General features: G+C 45.4%; 1 protein-coding gene across 1 annotated transcript in view; it reads left to right on the top strand.

Moving 5' to 3' along the window:
* The window catches only part of ELF5 (E74 like ETS transcription factor 5), a 48,967-nt gene that overhangs the window by 9,660 nt on the left and 21,510 nt on the right, over nucleotides 1–17,797 (top strand). The window contains exon 2 of the mRNA XM_052653088.1: nucleotides 14,993–15,117. Within this exon, the coding sequence (XP_052509048.1) occupies nucleotides 14,993–15,117 (125 nt within the window). The remainder of the gene's footprint in view (nucleotides 1–14,992; nucleotides 15,118–17,797) is intronic.

The following is a 17,797-nucleotide window of genomic DNA, read 5'->3' as shown; positions in this document are numbered from 1 at the left end:
TCTCAAGAGTCTTCTCCAACACCACAGTTCAAAAGCATCAATTCTTCAGCACTCAGCTTTCTTCACAGTAGAACTCTCACATCCATACATGACCACTGGAAAAACCATAGCCTTGATCAGACAGACCTTTGTTGGCAAAGTAATATCTCTGCTTTTGAATATGCTATCTAGGTTGGTCATAACTTCCCTTCCAAGGAGTAAGCGTCTTTTAATTTCATGGCTGCTGTCACCATCTGCAGTGATTTTGGTGCCCAAAAAAATACAGTCTGACACTGTTTCCCCATCCATTTCCCATGAAGTGATAGGACCAGATGCCATGATCTTAGTTTTCTTAGCTTTCCTCCTGTAGTTGGCTTTAAGCCAACTTTTTCACTCTCCTCTTTCCCTTTCATCAAGAGGCTTTTTAGTTCCTCTTCACTTTCTGCCATAAGGGTGGTGTCATCTGCATATCTGAGGTTATTGATATTTTTCCTGGCAATCTTGATTCCAGCTTGTGCTTCATCCAGCCCAGCGTTTCTCATGATGTACTCTGCATAGAAGTTAAATAAGCAGGGTGACAATATACAGCCTTGACGTACTCCTTTTCCTACTTGGAACCAGTCTGTTGTTCCATGTCCAGTTCTAACTGTTGCTTCCTGACCTGCATACAGGTTTCTCAAGAGGCAGGTCAGGTGGTCTGGTATTCCCATCTCTTTCAGAATTTTCCACAGTTTATTGTGATCCACACAGTCAAAGGCTTTGGCATAGTCAATAAAGCAGAAATAGATGTTTTCTAGAACTCTCTTGCTTTTTCGATGATGTTGTCAATTTGATCTCTGGTTCCTCTGCCTTTTCTAAAACCAGCTTGAACATCTGGAAGTTCATGGTTCACGTACTGCTGAAGCCTGGCTTGGAGAATTTTGAGCATTACTTTATTATTGTGTGAGATGAGTGCAATTGTGTGGTAGTTTGAGCATTCTTTGGCATTGCCTTTCTTTGGGATTGGAATGAAAACTGACCTTTTCCAGTCCTGTGGCCACTGCTGAGTTTTCCAAATTTGCTGGCATATTGAGTGCAGCACTTTCACAGCATCATCTTTCAGGATTTGAAATAGCTCCACTGGAATACCATCACCTCCACTTTGTTCGTAGTGATGCTTTCTAAGTCCCACTTGACTTCACATTCCAGGATGTCTGGCTCTAGATGAGTGATCACACCATCGTGATTATCTGGGTTGTGAAGCTCTTTTTTGTACAGTTCTTCCATGTATTCTTGCCACCTCTTCTTAATATCTTCTGCTTCTGTTAGGTCCATACCATTTCTGTCCTTTATCGAGCCCATCTTTGCTTGAAATGTTCCCTTGGTATCTCTAATTTTCTTGACGAGATCTCTAGTCTTTCCCATTCTGTTGTTTGCCTTTATTTCTTTGCATTGATCGCTGAGGAAGGCTTTCTTATCTCTCCTTGCTATTCTTTGGAACTCTGCATTCAGATACTTATATCTTTCCTTTTCTCCTTTGCTTTTCGCTTCTCTTCTTTTCACAGCTAATTATAAGGCCTCCTCAGCAGCCATTTTGCTTTTTTGCATTTCTTTTCCGTGGGGATGGTCTTGATCCCTGTCTCCTGTACAATGTCACGAACCTCTGTCCATAGTTCATCAGGAACTCTGTCTATCACATCTAGTCCCTTAAGTCTATTTCTCACTTCCACTGTATAATCATAAGGGATTTGATTTAGGTCATACCTGAATGGTTAGTGGTTTTCCTTACTTTCTTCAATTTAAGTCTGAATCTGGCAATAAGGAGTTCATGATCTGAGCCACAGTCAGCTCCCAGTCTTGTTTTTGCTGACTGTATAGAGCTTCTCCATCTTTGGCTACAAAGAATATAATCAATCTGATTTTGGTGTTGACCATCTGGTGATGTCCATGCGTAGAGTCTTTTTTTGTGTTGTTGGAAGAGGGTGTTTGTTATGAGAGTGTTTGTTATGACCAGTGTGTTCTCTTGGCAAACCTCTATTAGTCTTTGCTAATTCCGTACTCCAAGGCCAAATTTGCCTGTTACTCCAGGTGTTTCTTGACTTTCTACTTTTGCATTCCAGTCCTCTATAATGAAAAGGACATCTTTTTTGGGTGTTAGTTCTAAAAGGTCTTGTAGGTCATCATAGAACCATTCAACTTCAGCTTCTTCAGCTTTACTGCTTGGGGCATAGGCTTGGATTACTGTGATAGTCAATGGTTTGCCTTGGAAATGAACAGAGATCATTCTGTCATTTTTGAGATTGCATCCAAGTACTGCATTTTGGACTCTTTTGTTGACCATGATGGCTGCTCCATTTCTTCTGAGGGATTCCTGCCCACAGTAGTAGATATAATGGTCATCTGAGTTAAATTCACCCATTCCAGTCCATTTTAGTTTGCTGATTCCTAGAATGTTGACATTCACTCTTGCCACCTCCTGTTTGACCACTTCCAATTTGCCTTGATTCATGGACCTGACATTCCAGGTTCCTATGCCATATTGCTCTTTACAGCATCAGACCTTGCTTCTATCACCAGTCACATCCACAACTGGGTATTGTTTTTGCTTTGGCTCCATCCCTTCATTCTTTCTGGAGTTATTTCTCCGCTGATCTCCAGTAGCATATTGGGCACCTACTGACCTGGGGAGTTCCTCTTTCAGTATCCTATCATTTTACCTTTTCATACTGTTCATGGGGTTCTCAAGGCAAGACTACTGAAGTGGTTTGCCATTCCCTTCTCCAGTGGACCACATTCTGTCAGACCTCTCCACCATGACTGACCCATCTTGGGTTGCCCCGCGGGCATGGCTTAGTTTCATTGAGTTAGACAAGGCTGTGGTCCATGTGATCAGATTGGCTAGTTTTCTGTGATTATGGTTTCAGTGTGTCTGCCCTCTGATAACCTAGACTCAAATCCTGCTTCACGTTCTACCAGCTATGTGATATTTGGCAAGTCTCTTGAACTTTCTATGCCTGTTTCCTCATTAGTAAATTTTAGATAATAATAATAGTACCTTCCTCACAGGAGTGATGCAAAAATTAAATGATTTAATACATGGAGCATGCCTAGGCAATGTCTGGCAAGTAGTAAATGCCAGATAAATGGTAGGGATTGTGATTATTCATTGCAGAAGGGCAACAGTATCCTACTTGGTGTGGTAATCCTCAAAGGTGGGTGATCTCAATCAACATCTGCATTTCTCTCCATAGACCATAGGAGTCACCATTCAGTGAGAACTTAATGTGTACCAGGAATCAGAGTAGGTATATCCAGATGAGGAAACTGAAGCCTTACAGTGTGATGCCTCATCTAATGGCTCCCAGGTGGCAGGTGCCAGGAGCTTGTTATCATACATATCCACAAACAGAAAACTTTTCATTCTTAGATATTTAAGCCAATAGAGCATAGAAAATGTAATTTCTCCAACAGACTCTTTTCCAAAAAAAAAATGGTTTTAAGATAATGGAGACAGAGATCCTAATCCATAGCTCATATATTTTATCTTCACCCTGAAAGTCTGTTCCTGCTAATGGCCTCATCTCTGAATTTAGCGAAATGTATTTTTTAATTCACTTTTGTTTTCAGCCTGTGCTGCCCCTTGGGTCATGAGGGTGATAGATTGAGGGAGAGAAAAATGACTAAAGAAATGCTGGCTCGCGTTAACCAGAGTCAGGGTCTAGGAGAAGAAGGGAACCCATTACATCTAGTGAAAGGAACTGGGTAGGAACCTCCAGCCTTATGTCAGGAGGCTTGCCTTTTAATTCACTCCCATGATACATGCATGTAAAGAGCGTCTTCTTTGTCCCAAGAACCACACTAGACACCAGAAAATCAAGGAGGTAACAGAATTTCTATTCTACTCTGAGAGACAGACTGTGTGTGCAACAGTCATGAGACCCAGGGATCTTAAGCCAACCGAGAGGGAAGGACCCCCTCTGAGACCAGCTTGAACTCTTGTGTCTACACTGGGGTTTTAACAGTGGGCAGCCTCGAGTTCAACCCAGGATTGGCCACTGCCCAGCTGGGTGACACCCAACAAGCCTGACAACTCTGATTCTTCATCCTTTAAAAGAACGTAGTCATAGCTACTTTTCAGGATTACAGCGAAAAATAACCACAGGACAACAGGTGAGCGGTTCTAGAGCAGTTCTTGGCATGTGGTTGATTCCCTCCTCCTGTCCCCTCTCATGAGGGAACTAGGAGCACCCAGGGACCAGTCAGCATGGTGGTTAAGAGGATGGGCTCCGGAGGCAGAAAATACTCCTCTGCCACTTACTAGCTGCGTGACTGTGGGCAAATTGCTTCACTTCTCTATGTCTCAGTTCCTTTATCTGTAAAATGGGGATAATAAGTAGCATCCTCATCAGAGAGTTATGAGAATTTAAAGTAGTGAATGTATTACAAGATAAGGCACATGAAAGTTATCAAGTGTCTATCTGAGCAAAATTCCAATCCGGCATCACCAAACTGCAAGTGATTAGTTTAGAAGCACTCCACCAACAAGAGCCAGGGGAGTGACTTTTTTATTTTCTTCTATTTTCTGGTCACACCATGTGGCATGAGGGACCTGAGTTCCCTGACCAGGAATCCAACCTGTGCCCCCTGCAGTGGAACACCCTGTCTTAACCATTGGACCACCGGGGAAGTCCCGGGAATGGCTTTTATAGTGCAGACATGGAAGAAAGCAAGGAAATTATTTGATTGGCTTTTGCTTAAGCAGTTACTTCACTGGGAAATCCTAGTTGGCTGTCTGTGATTGGTGGTTTTGAATTTCTTTTTCTTTGGACCTGAGTGCCTTTACAGTCAACTTTGGCTGAGGCATCAGTTTGCTTGTGTAGGCTAACCGGGCATTAAAGGCACCACAGTCAAACAGCCTCCTTGTTTAATTACTTTAACAGATGTAACAGGGCAGCACATAGATAGGGTCTTCTGTGGTGGCTCAGAGGTACAGAGTGCCTGCAATGCAGGAGACACAGGAGACATGAGTTCTATCCATGGGTCATGAAGATCCCCTGGAGGAGAGCATGGCAGCCCACTCCAGTATTCCTGCCTGGAGAATCCCTTGGACAGAGAGGAGCCTGGTGGGCTACAGTCCTTGGGGTGGCAAAGAGTCAGACACGACTGAACACACGCACACAGAGCACGTAGATAACAGAGTTCATTCTAGGGCTCTCACCTCTTCTCAGCTTTTAATTCATTTAACTCACCCAACACCCTACAAGGGAGGCATTCTTTCCGTGCCCCCCCCCACCCCCGCGACTTTACACATGAGGGAACTAGGATGTAAGGAATTTAAGGAAGTTTCCCAGACTCACTCAGCCAGAAAATGGCAAAGTCAGGATTCAAACCTATAAAGTCTCTCTGCAGAATCCAGGCTTAGAAATTTCACTGGTGGTCCAGTGGTTAAGACTTCGCCTTTCAGTGCTGGGGGTATGGGTTCTATCCTTGGCTGGGGAACTGAGATCCCACATGCCTCATGGCCAAAAATCCAAAACATAAAACAGAAGCAATATTGTAACAATTTCAATTAAAGAAAAAACTTTTTAAATGATCCACATCAAAAAATCTTTTAAAAAATATAGAATCCAGGCTTAGTCACTCTGTGGCTCTTGTAAGCCTAATTCATGCTACCTGTATTGCTATGTGGTTGAGACAGCAGAGGGAGGATGGGCTGGAAAGTCTAGAATGCCTTATTCCTTTGGTCCTCCTCTGACATTCAAATACAGGTTTTATGAGCTTAGTGTTTGATATCATTCAAGATCTCCACTCCAACCAAATTTAGGTTCAATGTGATAGTTAGATTTAATTAGAGTCAAATTCCTCTTTTATTTCGGTTTTATCTTAATCACCCCTTTTATTCACTAGCCCAGAAGCCTGTAATTTCCCACATGGGCACCCAGATATGCTGTATTACACACTCAGGTCCAGGAGACCAACAGTTCTCTGTCATACACGTTTACAGCCAGAAACTTTTCACTCTGGAATAGCTGAGCCAAGACAGCACAGAAACAAATGTAATTTCTCCAAAGACTCTTTTCTAAAAACAATATCAGATTACGATGTTTTCCATGAAACTCTCTCCACCAAGAAGAACATATGTGTGTAGATATAAACATAAGAAGACTTTCCAAGACTAGTGACAAGATGGGAAATTACCCAACAGTGGGAAACAGTGTGTATGACCAACCAGATCCCCCAGACACAGAGGAGAAAGAGGCAAATCGCAGAATTTTAAAGCTCAAAGGAATCTCAGTGACCACCTAAATCCCATTCTCTGCAGAATCTTTTCAAGTGTGGATTCTTTTGTTCAAGAGAAATCTTATCCTGAAGATTGATATAAAAGCCGAGATGCTCTTACTGAATCAGGGAGGAGCCGCCTGGAGCCTAACCCACTCTGATCCCATTCTCTCACCCACCCACCCCCAGCAGCTCCAAGGGTTCCTCAGAGCACAGTTTGAAAATTTCAATTCTAAGCCAGCCTCCTCCTTTTACCATCAGGGAATGTGAAGCCCAGAGAAGCTACCTGACTTGCCTGAAGTTACACAGCAAGTCAGAATCCCCAGCAGTCCTCTTAGCTTCCTTCAACAAGTTTTCCATGATGACGCTTGAGTCCGCTAATGAACTGCCTTTTGTTTCCCCAGACTGTATGTGTGTTTGTATTTGCGTTTGTACCCATACCTGGTGCTCCCAAGAAAACCTAACAGACCAGTCCCTGCTCTCACTCTAAAGCTCAGAGTCTGCAGTTTGGACATAGGTCTCGGCTGCCCGGGAGAGCTGGAAGCACAGGGCCAAAAGGCAGGGGGCCATCAGTGCCATTCTGCAGGTGACCGGGGACTTCTGTTTTCAGCTTAAGATGGGTCCAGTTTCTGCTCTTATAGGGATGCAGGCAGTTCTCACAAAGACACCTGAGAGCTGGCATCCAAGTCAGACCACAGCCTCGTAGCTGTGGTCACCTGGCCAAGCCCCTAAACCTCTTCTTTTCTCCATCTGTAAAGGGGAGGTAAGAGAGAAAACAACCCCATGGCACATTACGTCCCAAGAGGTTAGAAGTTGAATAAGTTAATGTGTGCGATGGCTGGTTATGCTTTGGGTGAAAAAGTAGAAACAAGGCCCCAACATTGGTTCAACAAACTGGCTGTTCCCTTCAGTCTGCTGGGAAGGCATGAGTTTAGAGGAAGTGGTGGAGAAGGGTCAAAGAAAACACTACAATCAGAACGAAATAAAGAGCTCACACAGTGCTTCACTCGCAGGACCTCGTATGAGGGTAGGTCCTGTTATTTGCATTAGAGTGACTTAAGTTATTAGCTAACTAGTTAAGTGGTTCAAGGTGACATGACTAGAAAATAATGCACCTAGATTTGAATTCAGTCATCTAACTGCCAAAAAAAAAAATCATCTAGCTGCAGAGTCTGTTCTTAACCACTGCCCTATCCTACCCTTCCACCTTATTGCTGGGGTGGGGGAGGGGGAGGAGGGCTGCAGAGATGGGCACCACAGCTAGATTCCTGTTTCCCCTCCAGCTTGCCCAAAAGAGAGTTCCCAGCAAACGCAGGATCCAGCAAAGCTCCCAGAGGCGAGAAGAATTCTCAGCTTGTTTACTGACTCCCCGGGTGGGGAGCAGGGGAGCCGGGGTGGGGTGGGGGGAGCTGTGCACAAAAGCAGGATAAAGGTAAACTTTCTGTGTGTGAGAACCGTTCCCCCTCCAAGGAGCCGTGTCACTGTATGTCACCGTCATCAAAGGGGTTGTGCATAAACCTGAAAAACCAAACGGACCTGTCTGTAGGTGTTACTTATATCACAAGGCTACAGGTGCCTTTATTTCCACCGTACGCCGGTGCTGGGAGTGCCTGCCTTCTCTTGCTTTGAAAACCTCCTCTTTGGACCCAGCACCGCCGTCCTCACGTAAGCACCTTTTCTTTGCTCTTTTGGATAAGTCGTAAGGGGCGTCAGGGCTTAGTGGCTCTGGTGGGGGGCCTGGGTCTGTGGGTCCGTCCCCAGCTCCAGATGGCCAGGCCTCCTGCCACGTCCATCAGTCACAGTACCTCCCCGGAGCTGTTTGACTGGGATTTAACTGCTGGCCTGAGAGAGACGTTTTTGCTTCCTCAGGCTGTGTAGCCACCCAACTCCTTCATGGTAGCCCCTGCCCTCTCTGGGTCACTTGATTAAACCAAGGGGAACTCACTGAGAGAGAATGGCGTACGGGCACACCATTCTCTACCCTTCTTCAAGCTAACCTGAGGAAGGAAAGCTGGATTTTACACCAAAAAATATTCAGCTTCAAGAAATGCCCACCTCCTCCTGCCTAAGTGCCTCCTTTTCCCATTGGCCTGCTCATGGAGCACCCCCTTGAAACAGAAAAAAATAATAGTTGCCTTATTACAGTTTGGGGAATTTTTCAGGAGATTGTCTGAACATAATAGCTTAAAGGAAACCCATTGTGCACTCTCACACCTCCTCAGTACAAAATGCTTCCAGAAAAGCAATGGTTAGGGTTTTTCCACTGTGTTCTCAGACCTTTTCTAAGACGCTGCACTCTGTGAGGTTCTTGAGCGTTCGCCCCCTGCTGGCAGACTGGTGTAGCACATGCTCCCTTCTCCCGCGGGAGCTGAGAACCCACATTCATTCTGATGTGCTTCATTCTGATGTGCTGAGAATTTTATAAACTGGAAAGGCTGTCAGAGATCATTAGGGACAATGATCCCTAATTGTCTTTACAGAGGAGGAAACTGAAGCCTAGCAAGGTAAAGTGATTCAGGGAGACAGCTTCATGTTTCAGCCTCAAGACCCAGGGGAAGAGGTTGTTTGCCCTTCTGAGTGAAAGCTTAATCCTTTTGTCCTCATGTTTTCTGTGAGAGGGTTTTTTGGCGATTCAAAGTGTTCTTGGTAAGAGTTTTCACAGATTGGTTGTCTGCTTTTCTCAGAAGTTACCTAAGTAGCAACCTTTTAGAATACTGATGACAATTGATTCCCCCATCCCCTGCTGGGACAGTAATAGACATATATGTTATATCTGCTCATCTACATATATTATCTAATTTTGTTAAATCTTTGGGTTATCCTGAGTATTGCATGTTAAAATCTCCATTTGAGAGATGAGCTCAAAGAGGGTTGTGGATTTTGACACAGCACACCTTATATGAAACAAAAATAAAGAATATAAAAAATAAAATTTCAGTAGGCTGAGTAGTAAGAAATGTGTCCCACATCCCTTTCCTTGTGGGTGGCAGAAGTAGGATTTAAATCCCAATGGATTTAATATAGCTTCCCAGCTAGCTCAGTGGGTAAAGAATCCACCTGCAATGCAAGAGCTGCAGGAGATGCCGGTTCCATCCCCAAGTTGGGAAGATCCCCTGGAGAAGGGCATGGAAACCCACTCCAGTATTCTTGCCTGGAGAATCTCATGGACGGAGAAGCTTGGCAGGCTCCAGTCCACAGCATTGCGGAGTTTGGACGCGACTGAGCCACACACACATGGGTTTAACCCAAACCCAATGAGCCTTGTATGGGAGCCCATGGTAAACTATTCAGCACAACTCCTATGAGTCTTTGCCAGCACCTTTCGAAAAACAACTAAAAAAGAACAAACTAGCAAACTTCTGATACAAACCAAAGGAAGATGAGGAATCACTTGGCAAGACATTAGCAAAGCAGTCTCATAGCTGCTCTGGTTTTTCCCAGAAGAGCAAACACTCAAGCACCCAACCCACAAGCCTTTAGCAGAAAGCATTGAAATAGTTCAACCAATGGGTTTTCCTCCATGTGTCTCTTCTGAGGGAGGTCCAAAAGGTAGGAAGTGGACCCTGCCTTGCCCGTAGGGCTCGGGACCTGGTGGGCATTGGGGTATCACTGGGACTTTAGAGGAGGAAAAGCATTATTCTTCCCAGCAAGATGGCCCTGATGGTGGGATCAAGGAAGGCCCTCCCGAGCCCCTTTTTCCATGGTTTACACCTTCACAGCCCGTTCTGCGCAGTGATGCCTTGGTGCATAAACAGCCAATGTGTAGGTGCTTAATTGGGTGAATTTTTGGTCACATGCCCAGAGTGAAGTTGATGATCTCTGCCAGGGTCAGGAAGGAATTTTCCTTGTCTGGCAGACTGGCCAAGGCTGGGTGGTTTGCGCCTTCCGCTCTCTCTGGAAAGCTGAACAGAGGTGCCATGGACACCACACCTGTGACTGCTGCCTCTGACTTGTGTGAGGGCAAGAAGCCCACAGGCCTGTCTCTCTGACTGTGTGGACCCTTCCGGTGCACCCTTGGTGAGTGAACCAAACTGTCAGAAGGGTTAGGAAGCCCCCGGAGGCACCAGGGACCTAAGTGTCCATGCCATTCCCAAAGGTCCAGCCAGGCTTTCTCGTGCATGGAAGAGAACCCACTTGATTCTCCCTTCTTGTGCTGAAAGTACTTGATTCTTTCCTACCTACTGGGCAGCTAAAGTGCTGATTACACTTTGGGGAGACTGAATTCTACCGCCATAGGTCTGTAGACGGGCAGTGAGCGAGGGTTCAGAATACTTAAGGGGTCTGGCTAATCCAGGCAAAGAGTGTCCAGAGATCACGGCTGAAAATGGGTATGGGAGGAAAAGGAGAAGAGAAAATCATGGGAATTTTTTCTAGCTAAAATTTCGTCTCTGTATGATTGAATTGTACTCCAATTTGGTGAGCGTACTTGACCGCAATATCCAACTATAACCATCATATATGCCTACGTGTATGTGTGCACGTGTGTGGCTGTGTCAGCCAAATCGGGTGGGATCCTGAAGAAAATCACACAGCTAGGGTATGTGTTAGAGTCCGTCTCATTGTTGTGTTCATGCAGCCGATGAAGTATTGAGGCTCCAAGAAAAGCAAGAGGCAGAATCATGACAATTCTCCTTCTATGAGGACAAGTCAGCCAGCCTCTCAAAAAACAAAAATGTGGGGTTACAATAGCAGGCCTAGTACCCTCCCTAGGCTTACCCTACTTGTCCTGCTGCTGACTCTTAAGTCTAACCCAATGCTTCTCAACCTTTCTTTTTCCATTATCACCCCCTTTTTCATTCTTTTTTTTTAAGAATTTTTTAAGGTGGACAATTTTTAAAAGTCTTTATTGAACTGGTTGCAATATTGCTTCTGTTTTATGTTTTGGTTTTTAGGCCGCATATGGGGTCTTAGCTCCCCAGGCAGGGATTGAATCCACTCTCCCCTGCATTGGAAGGTGAAGTCTTAACCACTGAACCACCAGGGAAGTCCCCTAGATCATTGTTTCTTAATCTTACCCCCTCCATGAAATGTTAATGTCACAGATTTTCCATTCATCATTTATGTACTGTGGGCTTTGAAGAGTCATAAAGGATAATGCGGGTTAAGATTTTTTTGACCCTCAAGACCAATTTTTTTTATGAATTTTTTCCCTCTGTGGTCACTGTCCCCCCGTCGGAATACATATTCTAACTTCAGGCCTAAAACTATATATCACTGGGCCTCCATGTCCACCCTGAGAAGAGGGAACCAAAAAGCTGTTGTTGCCCACCACCCTCTTCCACCTACATTAAAGAAATCTGAAGAGCTAAAATGTTCAGTGATTGCAAGGACTGTAGAAGGCCTAAGAAGCTGGACTGCTGAATACAAAGCAGCCATTATTCCTGAACTTTCACACCTAGGGCCTGCTGGTTAAGTGGCCAAGGTCTTTTGCGGAGAGTCCAAGAATTAACAATATCCCCTCCTCCCACTGCAATAGAAAAAAGAAAAGCTGCTGCCTTTTATAAAACACACTTTTCCACAAAGCAAAAAATAATTACGGAAGAAAAACAGCACGTTGTATACCGGAAACAGACCTTTAAGAAAACTTAATGGATATAATTTGCCATAGAAGGAACCCCCAAAGGGAATCAGATACAGACATCACCGAGTACAGCGCTGGAGAGATCACAGTGCCAGCAAGTAGGGTGGTGCGAAGAGAAAAAAAAGAAATCCTTCTAAGAGGTAAATATTGTACTGGTCATAGAGATTCCTACTTTATCTGCCATCAGATTCAATTTACCGAATGACTTTCGAGAGCTTTGTCAGGCAGAGATGAAGAAGCACGTTCCTACTGTTGGATCCTATATCTGGAGGGTTTCTAATTAACACCAGAGACCTGGGAACTGTTCTCCACATGGAGGCCACCTCTCCTTTCTCCAAGCCCACCCGTGAAGGTCATGTCAGAGGTCTGCCACCCTCTTCTCCCATTTTCTGAGCCTCCGACCCAGAGGGGTAGGGGGTATTTTTACCTTGAACTGTCACTTAGGAGAGCTTTTCTGGGGTCAAGCCCAGAAAGTAGAAAAGGCTTTGGGCTCCCACCAAGCCTCTTTCTCCCTCATAGCCTCCCACCCCCATCCCTCCTCATCCAGCCACCTGCTCAGGGATATAAAACCAGTCAATCTGTGGGAAAATCAGAGTCCAGACCCAGGCAGCCTTGACCTCTGCTTGATACGGCTCCCAGGGGGAGATCCAGGAACATGATAATCTGCTGGGCACGTTAACTCTCTCCGGGAATCAGGAAGGAGACTTCCTAGTGAGGTCTGGCAACTTTCCAGTGATGCCCAGAGAGGGTGCCTATATGTGAGAATCTGAATTCAGGTGTTTCTCTGTCTGGAGCAGAGTTCTCGTGCCTATCTGATAGTGATGATCATGACAGACTTGCAAATATCCCCAAAGAATTGATCTCTGATTCTGGAATCACACAGTCCCTGACCCTCTCGGGATCAAGATCCGGATTGTCCTGGTAGTAAGCCTGGGATGTGTCTGTGAGCGGATGAGGCTGTGAGCGTTTGTAGAAAGGAAAGCAGATGAGTTGAGCATTGGAAAAAACTTAATTCCCTACACTATACGGTGTGTGACTTTGACAAAGTTACACGGATTTCTTAGGCCTTAATTTTCACGACTGTAAAATGTCTGGATGCGGGAAAGATTGGACTGACATTGATTTCCATCATGCCAGGCCACTCATGATCCGTGCTATAAATCCAGCCAAGGGTAGCAGACATTTTCTTAAAGCACCAGATAGTAAATATTTTAGGATTTGCAGGCCTAAAGGCAAAATCAAGTGCATTATGCACATATTATATAACCATTTAATATATAACCATTTAAAAATGTAAAATCATTTTTATCTGTGAGCCATTCAAAAACAGGTAGTGGATTAGACTGTGCCTGTAGGTTGTGCCTAGACCCTCTGATCCAGGCAATGAATGGATGACTATTTTTTATTCCAAAGCTTATGTCTTTATTTTTATGTATATTAAATGAATCCTGGCTTTCCATTTATAGTAATGATATTAAGTTTTCCTTTTAAGTAAATGCAGTTATGTTAAACAATAAGGGAGGTGATTTTTTTTAAATAAGTAAGTTATCACGGCGCAGGTGAATAACTAAAGTTTGGAAAACACTGGACTAGATGATTTATAAGTTCTTGACCATCTTAAAATTCCATGCACTTAATAACCCAAGACGTGGAATCTAGTCTTTGCTTTGCCACTTCCCAGCTGTGTGATCTCGAGCTGCCATATCCTCTTTGCTGAAGGGGTAGAGCCAAGTATCTCATCAATATTATTGTAATAATAAGAGAATTTGGGGGAACAGGTTTTTCTAATTCACCAAGAATGAATTCTTTTTTTTTTCCTCTGAATTGTGGGAATATGGAAAACAACAAAGGGAAATTTGAAAGAGGAAACTAATGTGGGCAAGAATGTTTGCCCCTTCTCTTCTATCCCCTCTCCAGCCTCAATCAGACATCTTTTCCCAAAAGTTCCCACTCGCTGGTATGCACAGCAACTAGGATTATTTCTTCTTAAATAGACCAACCTGAGTTGTCACTCAAACTCCGTCACCTGCCACCTGGGTGGTATGGGGTGTGTCATCTGGAATCTCAGAGCTCCCATCCCTCATCTTTAAGACAGAACGCCTACCAGACCCTGACTCAGAGTGGTTGTTCTGGGGACACCATGAATAATAACTGCTCAGTCCAGGGCACTCAGTGAAGCAAGTGTGTTACAGTGGTGACAAGTCCCCACTCTCTTATCCAAAACCCTGGGGTGGGACGTGCTGCAGAATTCAGAATTCTTCAAGTATCAGGAAGCCACCCAGGGTATATACTGCAGAGCACAGATTACTCCTCTCAAGGTATTGCCTGCTTGATGCTTAAATGCATCAATATTTTCTGCAGTGTATCACATGAATATTCATCAAGTAGAACAAATGAAACTATAGCTATAGATATTAAACTGTATGGCATACTATAGTTATATATGTTTAATAAATGTATGGTTTAGTTTACATACATATATAGAAGTATAGATACATATAAAAGTTTTATAGCAATCAATTCGGGACTGTTTTTGCTGGGAGATAAGTTGACACCAAACACGTACAAATATACTTTCAGTTTCAGAGCTTTCAGATTTCAGAATTGTGGATTAGTGTTTGTGGGCATATTCACTTATAATAATTCTTTTCCTGTTTTCAGAAGTATATTATTAGACATTATAATCCAGAGTTCAGGGGCCAGTTTGAGAGAGAACAGGAAAAGTAAAGAACGAGGCATTATTGCACAATTAAAACCTTCATCCTCAAATGCCAGCTTTGCCACTTACTGGGCATGTTACCTGGGCAATTGTCTCAACCTCTCTGCCTCAGTTTTTCTCATCTATAAAATGGGGATGCACACACAAACCTCGCAGGATGCCGCAAGAATTAAACAATGTCCCCGTGGAAGGCACTTAGAGGAATGCCTGGCTCCTGGGAGGCTGCATGTTTGTGTTTGCTGACATAATTAAAAGCCAAATGTAGGGACTTCCCTGGCAGCCCAGTGGTTAAGACTCTATGCTTCTACTACATGGGGCATGTGTTCAGTCCCCAGGTGGGGAACTAAGATCCCTTATGCCAGTGATACAGTCAAAAAACAAAAAACAAGTGTTGCCCTGCTTGGTCTCCTGCAGCGTGGTTTTCCACCTCCTCACAGCCTCGTCTGCTATTACAGGGTGATGTTGGACTCAGTGACACACAGCACCTTCCTGCCCAACACGTCCTTCTGTGACCCCCTGATGTCGTGGACTGACCTGTTCAGCAATGAAGAGTATTATCCTGCCTTTGAGCATCAGACAGGTGCGTACGACTGGAGAAGCCCATCTGAGCTAGGACAGCCTGGGGTAGGAGGTGGTGCTGGCCTCAGGTGGGTGGCAAGGCCATGCTGGCCTGAAAAGGCCAGCTCTCACCAGCGTTCAGGACAGAGGGTTGCCAGAGTCCGGGGCAGAAGGAAGAGCCACTTCTGCTCAGAAGAAAGCCCTGGAATCCTCACTGCAACCTCTTCCCGGCTCTGTGGCCTTGGGAAACTCCACTAACCTCTCTGAGCCTTATTTTGCTAATGGGTAAAAAGGAGATAACACCAATCTCCTGGAGCGATTAATTTAAACAAAATAGTAAAAACCCTTAGGCCGAAGCCTAGTAAGTACACTGTGATTGCTTGAGCATCCTGGCTTTAGCCAACATTTGCTAAATACTTACTAGCCGTGCCCCAGACCCTGTGCCAAACACTCATTTCATCCTTACAGAAACCGTAAGAGAAATTAGTAATTATTATTCCCATTTTATAGATGAAGAAACTGAGGCACAGAGAGGTTTCGTGACCCACCCAAGGTCTAACAGTTAACTAAGTCTCATGCACATTGACTTGAGCTCTGTGCCCTTAACTATCCTACATGGTCATCTTACATATGGTGTAAATCTTACATATGGTGTAATGCTGTGGTTATCAATATTAATATTACAGCTATTCTCTGAACTTTTATTTCCTTATCACTAGAGCAGGGATGATGAGTTCTATAAGGATCAAGAGAGCCAAACTGTGAAATATATAACCTGGAAGCCAAGGAAGTGCTCAGTAAACAGGGGTCCCCTCGTTGTCCCCCGAGGCCACCCTCCCCACACTTCCTCCTCTCCTAGTCCAGTTCTCTCCACCTAAGAAGGAAGCACGGGGCCTTGTGCAGGCCATAAGCCAAAGCGAGGCCAGCTGAGCTTTGCCCCAGAAACCCTCCGAGGGCTGCTGTCCCCAGGTGCCGCGTGACTGCACATCACGGCAAGCCTGGCCGACTCTAGCACAGCAGGTACACGCCCCGCGGTGGGGGTGACGCAAGCGCCGATCCAGCCCTCGGGCCTCACCACCCGGCCTTGACCCTGTGTGTTCCAGCCCAGCGGGGCTCACACTTGGGGTCAGAAAGCAGGTGGCTTCCAGGAGAGGGTGAGTCTCCGAGGTCACTGTGAAATGCCCCCTCAAGGAGTGCCTGCCTCCAGGCCAGACACCAGCACTGCACAGACAGACCTGAGGCACGTGCTTACATAGACCAATCCCACACCCTCCCCTAACCCTACACGTGACATACACGTGCCTGTGACATGGTTCACTCTCACCAGGGTCCAGATCATTGCATGGGGACCTGACTCATCCAGCTGCACAGGACAGTTCTTCTTCAAGCCTAAAGAGCGCCTCATTCCCAAAAAGACAATGAGAAATGTACTCAATCTCTCCCTACCCTCCCACCCTGTGTTCGTTCAAGAGGCTTAATCTGAAGGAGGAAAACAGAGGTTTCCAAGTCCTCGTCTCTTCCCTGAGTGTCCCATGATGGTGGAGCCCAGCCCCACCTACACATAACCCAGACTTGCCATCCTGGGAGCCCCCTCTTCCTGCCTCTTCTACCAGGTGCTGTCAGAGTCGGATGGGAGAGGGTAGCCTCAGGTGCCTACCCCATGCAGTGTTCCAGGAGCTTCTGTAGTTGTCAAGAGCTCAGACTTTGGAGCCAGGCATGGCCAAGAGTGGGCCAGCTTCCTGCCATTAGCAAGGGAGGGGCCAGGTTTGGGGCTTGCCCTCTCGCACTCTGGATTCCAGGAGCTGAGTGTTTCTGAGCTTAAAAAGGTCAAGTTTGGGTGTGAAACAGTCTCAAGTGAGGACCAGGCTCCCTGGGTCCCACTGGTGGGAGGAATGCCCTGCAGGGCCTTCTGTCTTTTTTTCTCCCAGGAGGTGACCTGGGAGATACATCTGAGAGGGATGTATCAGGAGATAGCCAAGTTCTCCTCCAGACACTGCTCTGCCAACTTGCCACCTTAGTGGCCATCTCTTCTGAAGTCCTTGCCCACCTCCTAGGAAATTCCAGCTTGAAGTCAGGGTTGTCCAAATGGCAGCTTCCTGTTTGGGTCCAAGGTGATGGGGCTGGTGCTGGCACTGACTGGCCCCGTGACCTTGGCCAGGTTTTCCCTAACATCTCTGAGATATGTTTTCCTTGACTAAAATAGCATCTGCCTCCCTGTGTTGGGAGGAGTGACTGAGATTCCGCATATAATGTGCTTAGCAAAGTGCCAGGCACTTGGTAGGTCGCCACTGCAGCCAAGACACCACATGGAAAAATAGGTTTCTCTCTCCTTGCCTCACTTTTCATATTGAACAAAAGCAACACAGGTCTCTATCTCAACCTATCCAGTTCAGAATTGTTGGCAGCTTAGACACTTTGAGACAAAAAAGGAGAGAAAGGGAGATAGAAATGGTATGCTTGCTGGATAAATGATATCTATGAACGAAAAGGGCAGGGAGGAATAAGCAATATGGTCAGGAGAACCAGCTGTTTACTGACTCTTAAATGGCTCTAGCAGAGGCAGCCATACCTTCACCCTCCATGTGTTAAGAGCTCAGGACCTGGCCTCTCTTAAAACCAGCACTTAGAGGCTGCCCTGCAGGCTGGCGAGTGGACGGTCACAGGTTGCACAATGCTCTAGAATGTCATGAGTTCACCCTTCA

This window comes from Budorcas taxicolor, chromosome 15, assembly GCF_023091745.1.
Source record: "Budorcas taxicolor isolate Tak-1 chromosome 15, Takin1.1, whole genome shotgun sequence".
Classification (NCBI taxonomy): Eukaryota; Metazoa; Chordata; class Mammalia; order Artiodactyla; family Bovidae; genus Budorcas; species Budorcas taxicolor.
The sequence above is the reverse complement of the archived record's forward strand: the minus strand, read 5'-3'. Positions and strand labels throughout refer to the sequence as shown.